The 11,661-nt window shown below is 52.8% G+C and overlaps 2 protein-coding genes and 1 non-coding gene across 4 annotated transcripts; all 3 read right to left on the minus strand.

Moving 5' to 3' along the window:
• Nucleotides 1-3,467: 3,467 nt before the first annotated feature.
• Nucleotides 3,468-5,436, minus strand: LOC100899607 (lysosomal acid lipase/cholesteryl ester hydrolase). Its single transcript, XM_003742547.2, has 2 exons — nucleotides 4,757-5,436; nucleotides 3,468-4,313 (listed from the first exon to the last, which is right to left on the minus strand). The coding sequence occupies exons 1-2, from the start codon at nucleotides 5,404-5,406 to the stop codon at nucleotides 3,761-3,763; spliced, it is 1,203 nt and encodes a 400-aa protein (XP_003742595.1). The 5' UTR covers nucleotides 5,407-5,436; the 3' UTR covers nucleotides 3,468-3,760.
• Nucleotides 5,437-7,177: 1,741 nt separating this feature from the next.
• Nucleotides 7,178-7,316, minus strand: LOC114828191 (U4 spliceosomal RNA). The gene has a single exon (XR_003777099.1). It is a non-coding gene; the product is annotated as a U4 spliceosomal RNA (small nuclear RNA).
• Nucleotides 7,317-8,683: 1,367 nt separating this feature from the next.
• RpL13 (ribosomal protein L13) lies at nucleotides 8,684-9,950 on the minus strand. 2 transcript variants are annotated; one of them, XM_003742548.1, is made up of 3 exons: nucleotides 9,876-9,950; nucleotides 9,340-9,495; nucleotides 8,684-9,192 (listed from the first exon to the last, which is right to left on the minus strand). In XM_003742548.1, exons 2-3 carry the CDS (start codon nucleotides 9,487-9,489, stop codon nucleotides 8,713-8,715), a joined length of 630 nt encoding a protein of 209 aa, XP_003742596.1. In that variant the 5' UTR covers nucleotides 9,490-9,495; nucleotides 9,876-9,950; the 3' UTR covers nucleotides 8,684-8,712. The 2 variants fall into 2 exon arrangements, with proteins under 2 accessions (XP_003742596.1, XP_003742597.1); XM_003742549.1 differs by lacking the exon at nucleotides 9,876-9,950 and adding an exon at nucleotides 9,721-9,761.
• Between the last annotated feature and the right edge of the window lie 1,711 nt (nucleotides 9,951-11,661).

Here is an 11,661-nt window from a genome sequence, read left to right on the forward strand (position 1 = left end):
CTCGCTTGGGGTGATGCAGAAAGGATTCGGTAATGGGTTCGGTGAGTGATCTAGAGGATTCTCTGGCGGCACAAGCCTTTGATTCGAGGAGGTGAATGGGTGTCGGAATCAGAGCCGATTTAACACCCAGCAGTCACTCAAAGATCCATGAAATCATGAGCAGGAAACTACATTCGGCGTGATTCGCAGCACGGTCTGCGCCGCGGTTCCAGTCGTCAGTGCCGAAACGAACTTCAAACTCAGCTCCAGGCGGCGCCTGTTCAAGTCTCATCGTCACTTGCTTCCACGCGTCGAGGCATCTCCCGTGACGGCTAAACTCTGTCACTTCTCAGGTGTTTGCGTTACTCTCGGTTGGAAAAATAGCGTCACGGCAGCGCAGGGCTGCATCGTCTGCAGCTTTTTTTCAGAAGAAACAAAAAGACGTGTCACGGCCAAGGCAGCTTCCAGACTCTAAGCTTGTCCGTCCGATTCCCGGAGAGCGTTCTCAACTATGGAAAAGAGGTTCTCGACGTCGTCCTGATGAACGCTCCATCATTACCGCAGGCAATCATCGGAGGGGAAGCGGGGGTGAAATCCCCGAATTTCAGGGGCTTTGGCTTAATCCTTTGGCTGATTCTGTAGTCCTTGTTTGCCCCTGCTCCGAGCGAGACAAGATATTTCCCAGCGAGGAGAGGCGCGGAACGAGACGAAACGAGAGAGCGAATGAGGAGCCCCACGCTCTCGATTTCATGATCACGTTGGATTCGAAGAATGAGGTAGCCCGACGGGTGCGATAAGCATCGAAGGATGGAACATCCGCGCAGAGAAATTCTCGCGGAATTTCCGGAGATATTCCGCGATATCATTGAGGAAGCTTCGGCCTTCCTTTCCCGGGCTCCATCGCTCGTTAGCGTCGAGGAAACACTCCGAGCCCTTCTCGGAGTGATTTCTGAACGGGAAGGGGATTCCGGCTCAGGATTGCGAGTCCTCTAGGACCCTAGGATATTAACTCTTTGTCCCTTGCAAACGTAGCGCCGGAAATCGGCCGGGATCCGAAGAGCCCGGACACGACGGAGCCGCCGACTTCATGAACAGAAGGAGTCTCCAGTTTAAAATGCAGATATTTATTCAATGAGACACCATCGAAAGGATCCCGGGATTCATTTCGACTTCGGTTTGATCAGCTTCCCGATCAAATCCTTGACTGCTTTCGCCGCGGGTGGTGCCGCGGGAGTTGTCTCATCATCGGCGTGTACGGCGGGGACGACGAAAACTGCAGCGAACAAGACGAAGCAGGCGATGACGAGGAATATCGCGGAGGACTGCATGTTGGCCTGCCTTTCCAGAATCAAGATGCGCGTCTCATCGGAATCGATGCTTTTATACCCGTTGGAGCTCACGCTGGCGACTGCAACATGCCGCTTGTCCGAGTCACGATACGTGTTCAAACACAGTACTTTTCGCTGCGTTCACGAGCTCCGGTGGCGATCACACAAGCGGCGCAGAGAAAAGACGGGATGGGCAGATGAAAGAGAACGGAGGAATCCGATTTCCAAGCCGATGCCGGGCGCTTCTGCGCCAAGGACTCTCCTCGACACGGTCGCCATACATCCAAGCTACTACTGCAAGATAAACTGTTTCCTGAAACTCATCCGGTCTGGGATAGCCTCCGGGCAGCGAGCGGAGACCTTAGCTATCCAAAAGGTTTTTCTCCTTCCGATAAAAATGAGAAACAGAGTCTTTCGTCCCCCCCATCGCTTCGCGTACCGACTCATTCATTTCGATTCGAGGAGCTCCGTTTCAGATCGCCCTTCGGACTATTTTGGAGATCTGCGGGATGAATGTCCCCGTCAGAACTCGCCGAAAACGCTTCTTTCCAAGTGAGCGACGTTTTCGCACGGAAAGGACGTCACGGAACGGGAGCGACCTTTGACGGGGCCAAGCCACAGTGTAGAACCTCGGGGAGGAAGGCACATCTGTAGACCAAGTGCGAGGCGCGCGAAAGTCGTCATCTCGAGGGCGGGAGCGCATCTGCGATAATCGAGCCGCAGATTTCTGACCAGTGCGCGTGATTCAGACCCGGCGCGGGGCGGCGCGCCTTTGGCGGAGATTATCACACACATCGGGAGCGTGGCCAGTGTGAATCTCAGGTCCGACCCTCAAGCCGACGCTTGCCTCTGCTCTCCTCGTACCGCTTGCTCCGCGGGGAGGTCAGTCGAGAGTGGAGATCGATTGAGGCTCCAGCATGCCCTTCTGAAGCCCACGTTGCAAAAGTCTCAGGATCAATGGGGCTAGCTCCGTCGAACCCTTGATCTTTCGCCGCCCTCATTCAGTCGAATCTCCAAAGATTGGCCGCGAATCCCGCACCGCGCAATGTGGAAAATAGCTCACGGATCGACAGTTGCAGGCTGTTTGCCCGAGTCGACTGATCTCGCGATCTCTTGCCGAAACTGCGATCATATTTCAGGTCACCCCGAATCGGGATTACTCATGATGACTTAATAAAATATCATCGAAGATCGGTAAAGGATCCCTTCCTGGACAGTCATGAAGGTCGACTCAACTGATTAGCTCACTTCGGCTCGGACCTCAGAAGATCGCATGAATACCCAATCACGATCCGAATGGGGCTTTGTGAGGAGTATGGGAGAGCTACGTGGGCCCAAATACAGAGCTGGGCGATCGTCCCGCCATTTGACACTCGGGAATCAGAGGACATCTCCGTGGCATTCAGCCTACCTGACTGAATCTCTCGATTCCAGACTCGGTTCGAGCTGCATCTCCATTACATGATGAATGGAGAGCAATCAGGAGCGGGATTCGCGCACGCTGCGTAAGTCGAAATTCTTTCGCGGGACGAAAGTTTCGTGGCGAAAATCGTCTGACGTTTCGTCTCGGAGTGAGTGAAGCCTCTCTTTCATTCGGAATCCTGCCGCCCGAGAACCGATTTGCCACAGCTGTTTATCGTCCTCGAAGACTCAATCGGCGTAGGTTCGAGAGACTCTGAGTTTGGTGACCACATGGCTCTGCACGGGATCCCATTCACCTACTCACACATTCACTCGCTCATTCGTGCAGTCTGTAGATGCTCAGACAAGTTCAGACTGCGAGTAAGAAGTTCAATGTGTTCTTTGAATGGTTGACTTTTCTCGTTCAGCGTCTAACGCGGTCCCGAACACATGCAGACCCGGGAAGAGCTGTGGGATATGGAGTCCATGTAGTTTGACTGCTCACTCGACCACCTGTAGACGAGGTCTAGGTGACCCGTTTCCAGGTATGGAACCTGAGCCCGGGTCACCTAGCGCTCTTTTTCCGTAGGGCACTCTCGTTCAGTAGGCGTTGTAGATGTCGGATGAACACGTGACGAAGTGAGCTCCGGCTTAATGCGTCTGTGACCGCACGGATGCCGAAGTTCGCGCTCTCTGAAAATGAGAATCTCGGAACTTTCGTCAGACGCTCTGAATCACCAGGAGAAGCGGAGATTTTCCTCGCGAAGTTCCGGGCGCAACGACGCAGAGACGAGCGCTCCGGAAGGGATCTTTATTTTCGGTATCATCTACTTACGTTGAATACTCCAGTCTTTATTCGAGAATATAACACAGATTCTTTAGATTCGACTCTAATGGAGAGGAGGGAGCGTGGATCGATAAGGGGCGCCCGCGAAGCAATCCAGCGCGATTTCGAGATTGTCGCAACGAGAGATTTCCGACAACAACTCACTATCGGTCCCTCATGTCGTAGATGGTGGTCAATGATCGTGTCACGGCAACACGCTCGAAACTCAATCTTCGAATCTTTTCATGAGCTCAATCATTTTATCGTAGAGACCCTCTCTGGCGTTGATACCCATAAAGTAATCCAAGTGCTCAAAATTTCTCAACGCCTCCGAGTGAACGAGACTCCTCTTGGGAATATTCTCGATCAGCCATTTGTTGTGGCGACTCCCGGCGTAGTTGTCTGCATCGCCCTCAGAATAAAAAACAGCGACTTTGCCGGAGATTTTGCTGAGATCATACTCGGGCGGCAGCGATTGTCCATAAATTTTCATATTCTCCTCCTTCCCATAGTCGTACTTCGCAAATCGATCGCTGTACATGGTTTGGGTGTAGTGCCGGAAGTTTGCGAACGAACTCCCCGCAGGGAAGCCTCCCGCGTACACGGCCGAACGCGAAATGTTGACCTGCGTGGCGTGCCCACCAGCATGCAAGCGGAGGAGGGCGCTGCACAGACTGGGGACCAAGCCGCAGACGAGAGGGTTGAAGACGAGATTTGCAGGCAATCTGTCGGGGCTGTGCATCGGGAACGGCGGAAGGAAACTGAATGCCTCCATAGCTCTATAATGATTAAAAACGGAAGGAACCTTAATATTCGAGGGTCGCTACCGCTATATCCTCTGCCTCAAGGTAAGGGGCTTAATGTTGCACGACTCACAAGGCTCGGGAAAAGGAAGGACGATTTTCTCACCGATTTCGACGATCAGCTCTGATCACAAGGTGCGGGGCTTGGTGACGGAAGCTCGGCGGAGCTCACAGACAGAGGACGTAGGAGGGACAGTGCAGGGCGGAATTTTTCCAATGGGCGAACAACATGAATCACAAATAGGAGAAAGACCGTAGAGCGATGAATTCAAGCTTTTTCGACGGGTAAGGCGGGTCTGCACGAAATAACGATCTTGAGAGGAGTCTCATCCCTTCTATAACCCGGAAGCGAGGGGGCTGTTCCCGACGGTGACCTTCGAGCCTTCCGACAGGACTTGAATGATCGGAATCTGACTCACCGATGAAGATTGGTGGGGAAAAAACTCGCGTTCGAAATCTTCAGCACCGGAGCCAGAGCGATGCCCAGGCGAATTTTCTGGGCGTACTCCGGCTTCTCACTCAATAAGGCCATGAGAAGGAATCCGCCTTGCGAATGACCCGCATAATGCACGTAGGTTTTCCGCGAAACTTTTAGTATGTAGTCTATAGTCGCGGGGAGATCCATCAGAGCGAGGTGCTCCTTTGTGAATGTCCAAAAATCGGTCTGGTTCTCACTTGTCCGGCCGAAGACATTACCGCGCGAGTTCGCCAGCCAGACGTCGTACCCGGCATCCGCAAGAATGAAGCCGAGACTCTGATGAGGAAGATTCGCGATCCAACCGAAACTCGACGCGAAAAGACCGTGCTGCAAAATCACGGGGATTCCCGAGCGGCCAGAGTTCGTCTTCGAGTTGATCCGATGCACTTCCAGGATGACACCATCGCTCGTCGTGATCAAATGCTGCTCAGCGTCGTAGCCGTATTTTTGAGCGTACTCCACGGGATGCCTCCAGGCGTCGGCATCGATGAATGGTCGGAGGAGGTTCTTCCCTTGAAACCGTTGGAAACCCCAATAGAGAACGTGGTAGTAAATAATCCATCGAGCAATGGTGAACAATATCCGTAACATTTTCGCAGTTTTACGTTTGGGGAGCGCTCTCGACGTGGAAGTCACAGGCGACCACGCTCTTTGGAGAGACAATATGGAGAGAGGATGTGGTAACGCCATGAGCCGAGCGGCGCGCTCTGCTTTCGGGATCATTGCCGAAGATTAGACTCCAAACTCGCTTCCCAGTGAGCTGTACCAAGGCTGACCTCTTAAATGCGATCCGCTTCTCTTTGCAAACGCGACCAGGATCGATGGCGCTCCACCTTTCAAGGACTGCATCGTTGCGGCATGGTTCCGCGGACCTGTGTTCGACCAGACCCTCCTCGCGGAGAGAGCTCGCATAGAGTAGGACCCATCCAGGGATATAACTATAGATCAGAAAGGGGCTTATTCGACCTTATTCATAGACGGTAAACTAGATTGACTTTTCTGAAAAGGATTGCAAACTCAGGAGTACCCGGGAACTTTGCGGCAGCCCGAACGCGCTAGCACCTTAGAGCCTCAGAGAACTCCCAACAGTCATCAGGACACATCGGCCTTCGATCAGAAAGGCACGGAGCGCGAGCCACAACAATATATTCCATTCGTTTCTCGACAGGTTGAGCCCGGCTGTCGATCAAAATCGTGTAGTTATGGATCCCGTCCAATAATCACACGCTGCTTTTCGATGCGTCGCGAGCCATCTGACAGAAATCGTGATGAGAGTGAAACTCCATGGCGATTTCCAGTCAGAAAAGATGATCGGCCTTGACTCGGCTCCAGTTGTAATGTTCTGATCCACCCATCCTAGTGGCAGTACCACTATCCACCCTTCGTGTTCGGCTCCTGAAACGGAAGATTTCCGGCGGCTATAGGAGCTCTAGCTCTGGGCATATCCCCGGATCCTAGCAGGGAGGTAGCAGCCTGGAGATGAGATCGAATACACTGAACAATTATTACTATTACACGAGCCCAGCAGAAAGTGATTTCGGGGCGGAATCCGAAAGAAACTGCCTCGGTTCGAGCATGAGAGCTTCCTAATGGGGCGGATCAGTCTCCTACCTCGAGCGTTTGGAAATACGGTGCCTTTCTCGCTCATCCGGTCCATACGACAAAGCCATCCTGGATTCGGTATAGGGCACCCCTTTCCAGGAGAACTCCCTGCTTCTTGTGGGCTGGCCTTGTCTTCGAGACGATCTTCGATTAGAAGCGGAAAAGCATGATCAGGCGTTCTCAAGCCTTTCTACGGTCTCCCGGCACATTAGCCGTATCCCGTCATATCATTCAAAGCTTGTGGAGTGATCAAGCTTCGAGCGCACTCCCGAATACGCCTGCCCGAGCTGGTTTGCTTCGAGAGCGTGAACGGTACGTCTCTATCAAATATTAAGTGAAGTCAGTGGCGTAGCGAGAGGGAGTGCCGCCCGGGGCGGTGATTCGAAATTTTCCGTTTTTCGCCGTGCTCGACGAAAATGCCGCCCCCGCCAGATATTTTCTCCTCGAAAACATTCCGTTTTTTTGGATGCAAAACCCCGAAATGCCGCCCCTAAAAGCTCCGTAGGAAGTGCCGCCCGGGGCGGTCCGCCTCCCCCGCCTTACTACGCCACTGAGTGATGTCCTCGGTCAGATCCGCATCGGAGACGGAGAGGACGGGAGAGGAGTACGGACTAGGATATATTTTATGTGGCAGCACCAACTGGTGCCCGCATTCTCTTGCTCACCGCACATCCTGTCGGTGTGAACGGCGAGTTTTGTGGATTTGGGCGGGGTTAACCCGTTATCCAAGCGTGCATCATATTTTTGGTTATGGAAAGAGGGTCTTTCGACCTGCAAAAATTGCCATAGCCGACGGTATTTCACGTCGTCTCGGCGGGTTATTGGTAAAAGTTTTCAACTAGCAATAGACGCCCCTCGGATAAACCTCATTGGGTACGTCACCGCCTCTGCGCAAAGATGCCCTGACCCTAAGGCTCAACGGGCAGATACAATCCGATGCCTCCCTTCGCTTGGGTTCAAGTCCCGTTTCGTTATCCAAGTACCGGCTGATAGCGTCAACCGAATGCTGACTTAGCGTCGTGAGCCTAAGCGCTCAGACTCCATGGAAGTTTCTATATTTAGACTGGAGACTTAGAACTTACCCTCAAACTGCCATAGCGAAAGTAAGAGCGCTGGCGGATGTCCGTGCCGGATCAGCTTTCGTTTGGTGCTACTCGCGTTAGGTCGGATGGAGGCGCGCAATTCGAAAGCTTCTCGATGAGCAGAACTTCTCGCAGCTCTCCCTCTATTCGATTGCTGAAACCAGCGGATAATAGGAATAAAATCGATTTCTCCGAAACATTGCGATGACAAACGGCGAAGAAAAAGAGAAAGCCTCGTTTTGCACGGTGTTAGCGAAGGAACTGCGGCGAAATCGGCGAATTCTATCCGACACCGAAGGAAAAATATGGAATGTTCACTACCAGAAGGAGCGATTGAGAGACAGAGGAGACTCCCTAGGCCAGTATCCGAAGCGCAGTTTGCACTCGACTTGGACACTCCGGGAGGAAGGCGGCTGGACATACAGGACACCAGCGCTTTCCCTTAACGCTGATCGACTCGATGCCGAATCATGAATAACATCTCTTGCTTTCAGAAAGACTGGATCTCTCATCGAACCGCATCTATCCGTTCACCCGTCCATCATCCCGAGGCGAATTCCGGAGCTAATCGCAAAGCTGTCATGGTCGTAAAGTCGTGATACCATGATAAGTGCTCTCTCCGACATTTTTGTCTCCGCTCCGGAACTGCCGCATTTCACCCCAACTATGCGACTGAGATGATAAAGCCGAAAGACCATTCCTCAGTATTCCATAAGAACTTAAGCAGTCTACTCCAGATCATCCGCTGCGTCGAAGAACAGCGCGGCTGGACGGTGCGAGAGCTGGCTCCCCAAGCCGCGGGCGCTGTCAAAGGCGCATGCACTAGCATTAGATCCCTCCATCGAGACAGTCGTGCACGGCCCTGCATGCTGAGCACGAGACGACCCTGCATACTGACCCCTCCTTATTGTTAGTGATAGATGAGCTCAATGTGAACGAGTATCCACGAGGTCGATACATATCCGATCCCCTCCTTATACGGATTCGATCAGTTTCGGGAATCCTGCTCACCGATTTCATCGACGCTTTTGTTGTACCTCTAGAACCGCATCATGGTACATACAAAGTAATTCATACAAAGTAATTCAGGAATGCGTCGTCAGGACAGGTGACGACGAGCGAAGTACTCAATGCCCACGAGAGTTCCGTGACCGAGGACGGGGTATCGACAATTACGAGAGAGATTCAATAAACATCGAATTTATTGAAACATTTACTTCTTCGCCTCGAGTGCTTCTGCTTCGTCCTTGGCCTTCTTGGCTCGAGGTCCGGCAACTCGCTTGGAGTGACGTGCGAAGCGGAGCGCGTTATAGGCACGGAAGTCCTTCTCTTCTTGAGTCGGTACGCGAGGAGCCTCGGTCGAGATGACCGATCGCTTGATGGGCAACACTACGCCTTGGAGCTGCTGGGCGAGCTTGATCTCCTCGGCCGTGGAGTCTCCCTTCTGGGGCTTGCCGGCCTTCTTCGGGAACAAGATCAACTTCGATCGGTAGTTCTTGAGACGAGCGACGTTTCTCTGCAAGGATTCGACCGACTTGTTGGTACGGCGGATATCGACGGCAATGCCGATGGTGCGAGCGAAGTTGGCAGTCAGACTGGCTCCCTTCAGCTCTTCGAGAGTGAATCCACGTCCAAGACGACGCTTGGTGTTGTACTTCTGCGTGGGGCAGGTGATGATCGGTCGCAACAGGCTCTGGAAAACGCAGGAGGCTTTAGGGTTCCTGTTCACAAGGTTTCTCGAAAGTTTCGCGTAGTCTCGAAATGAGGCCACGCACTCAAACATAACCGGCCTTCGGCCTCTGAGATGCTAGAAGTCGTTAGCCAAGGGAGTCGGACTCACCGTGGGTCTGGGAGCGATTGTACGGGCCTTATTCGCACGTTTGATCGCCCTCCTCTTGTGCCTCTGATGTTGATCGAACCATGTTCGGACACGACGCTGCCAATGCTTCCTGAAGTGGTTGTCGTGGATGACTTTTCCGCCCCGAGCCATCTTTCACTGCAAATCGAGAACTAGTTCGTATCGAATCTCTCACACAGGTGTGCTAGCAGTCAACAACGTCCGAGAATGCCGTAGAGTTCGACGTCAACACCGAGCCGGTCTCTCGTACGACCCCGAGCAAACTTGTAGGTACTTCGATTCTAGCTTGGCCTGGTTTTCCAGCACAGGTCGGCTCTAACAATAATGGACCGGACGATTCCGGGGTGAAATGCCGACAGAGACCTATTCCACGTGGTAAACACACTACCGGACGCAGGGAACTCAAAACCTCAGGCTTGGTTCCCTAGTGGCGACAGAGACCAATACGGGAGCTCTCCGAGCTCCGGGCCACGCTTCCCATTCGATAAAGACCATTTATTCCACAGGAATTCACTCACAATTTTCACCGCCTGAGCAGCACGAGCGAAAAGGCTGCTGAAAAGACTCGTACGGGGAAGCTGCGCAATGGTTTCGTTTTCGTGGCGCCAAAATTCGAGTAAGCTGATGAAAGACGAGATGCGACTGCTACCGAAACGCTTGTGTGATCCTCCCCTTATCGGCGCTGTCTTCTTCTCACGGGGAAAGACATGGAGGAATCGATGCCCCGTCTTGCGCTAGAGGTTCAGGGCTCAAGGAGAACTCGGACCATCGTCGATGCTTGACCCACGCGTTTTTCTCGACCAGGAATCCTCGAATTCGAATTCGAGGAAGATGATGCCATCAGAGGTGTCCTGTAGTGATGGAAAACAATCGCAGCTTTTCCGAGGCAGAACACCGCCATTCAATGTCAGCGCATTCCGCCAGATCTCCAACCGACGCTCCCCCTGTACCCGCAGCAGCAGCTAGCCCCCTTGAATGACGACGGCAGTGGACTATTGTAGAGCTACGGTCAGGATCAGGAGTGGCATTATTTCTCGGGAGCCATCCGCCGCTTAGCCATGCTGCTCATCATGGTACTTACTCGGCGAGATTTGGCGGGGCTATCTTAATCTTCCAGAAATCACGCCGATTTCACTCAGCTCAGTTGTGTTGTTTATTATACGACTCCATCGATAACGTGTTCATGATCGTCCGGCTCGCTCAAGGGAGGGTGATGTTCACGTCGACTTCTCGTTCCTTCTTTTTCAAGCGTTCGACGCGCGCTTATTTTAATTGTGATCTAGCTCTGGGAGCATTATTGGTCGTCCCAACAGCTACCAAACGACAGGCTCGTGAAGTATCGAGCAGAGCGCCTTGATACGGTGGCCTGACACGAATGAAGCTAGACATCCTCTCGATTGAGGTTCCCCGATCACACAATTAGCGTGTTGCGCGTTGAGGCCATCAGGAACGAGAACCGGATCCTCTACATATACTAGCGTACTGCTAGTATATGCTCTCATTGGAGGAGTCCATCTGATTGGAGGCGATCATTGAAACGGAAATCCAGAGGGTGAAGAATGCTCTAACTTGCAGGGTCTTCCCCAAGTAGACAGCAAACTGCCTCTACATCATTGAGAGAGCATCGGGATTTCGCGGAGGAATTGTCTTCAGCATCGATACAGGGAGCTTGGAAAGCATGATCGAATCATGTCTCAGCTCCGACATATAGTGACTTCGCACTTGTAGGAGTTTCGTTGCATTGCTAATTCTATCGAGATCCTCTCTGGTGCAATCGCCGCTCGCCAAGAGTGAGGAAACCTCAGGCGATCTTCCCTCTGTTTGCGACTGAGGCGGAGGCTAGAGTGGGCTCGGGCGGGATCCTTTCCAGCGAGCTGCGTCGGTTCCGTCCCGGAACACAAGCTGATTCTTGGGGCCCGGATGGAGTCTTTCTCAGACACCAATTCTCGGACATGGATCGTTCCAGTTCCTAGCGTGGAAGCTTAGGGCAGGCGAGGATAAAAAATTGGAGGCTTCCACGAGGTCTGTCTACTTCCCGGATTTCCCTGGCAACTTAAGCATGAATCTAGCGCGCCCTTCGAGACAGAGTGGCAGCCTATCAAGTTCATCTGGTGACGTCATACAGGTCAACCCAATGATAAGGAGATCGCCAGAGGAACGCAGACTTCACCATTGTTCCGGATCCGCTGCAATTTCCTCGATAAGCCAGCGGAGGCAATCGAGTTATGAAGCAAGCTCCGCGAATGACCGAGAATCTCGCAGACTTGCGTTCAGGATCGAGGATGCCTAGATCGGGATGGGGAA

Source organism: Galendromus occidentalis, unplaced genomic scaffold, assembly GCF_000255335.2.
Source record: "Galendromus occidentalis unplaced genomic scaffold, Mocc_1.1 scf7180000077427, whole genome shotgun sequence".
Taxonomy (NCBI): Eukaryota; Metazoa; Arthropoda; class Arachnida; order Mesostigmata; family Phytoseiidae; genus Galendromus; species Galendromus occidentalis.

What these genes read in the sequence shown, in the direction of transcription:
- LOC100899607 (XM_003742547.2), bottom strand. Translation starts at nt 5,406, where the DNA reads ATGTTACGGATATTGTTCACCATTGCTCGATGGATTATTTACTACCAC. An exon ending in TTCCCCACCAATCTTCATCG is followed by an intron (nt 4,314 to 4,756) that starts GTGAGTCAGATT and finishes TAATCATTATAG; the next exon opens with AGCTATGGAGGCATTCAGTT.
- RpL13 (XM_003742548.1), bottom strand. Translation starts at nt 9,489, where the DNA reads ATGGCTCGGGGCGGAAAAGTCATCCACGACAACCACTTCAGGAAGCAT. An exon ending in CAATCGCTCCCAGACCCACG is followed by an intron (nt 9,193 to 9,339) that starts GTGAGTCCGACT and finishes TGCGTTTTCCAG; the next exon opens with AGCCTGTTGCGACCGATCAT.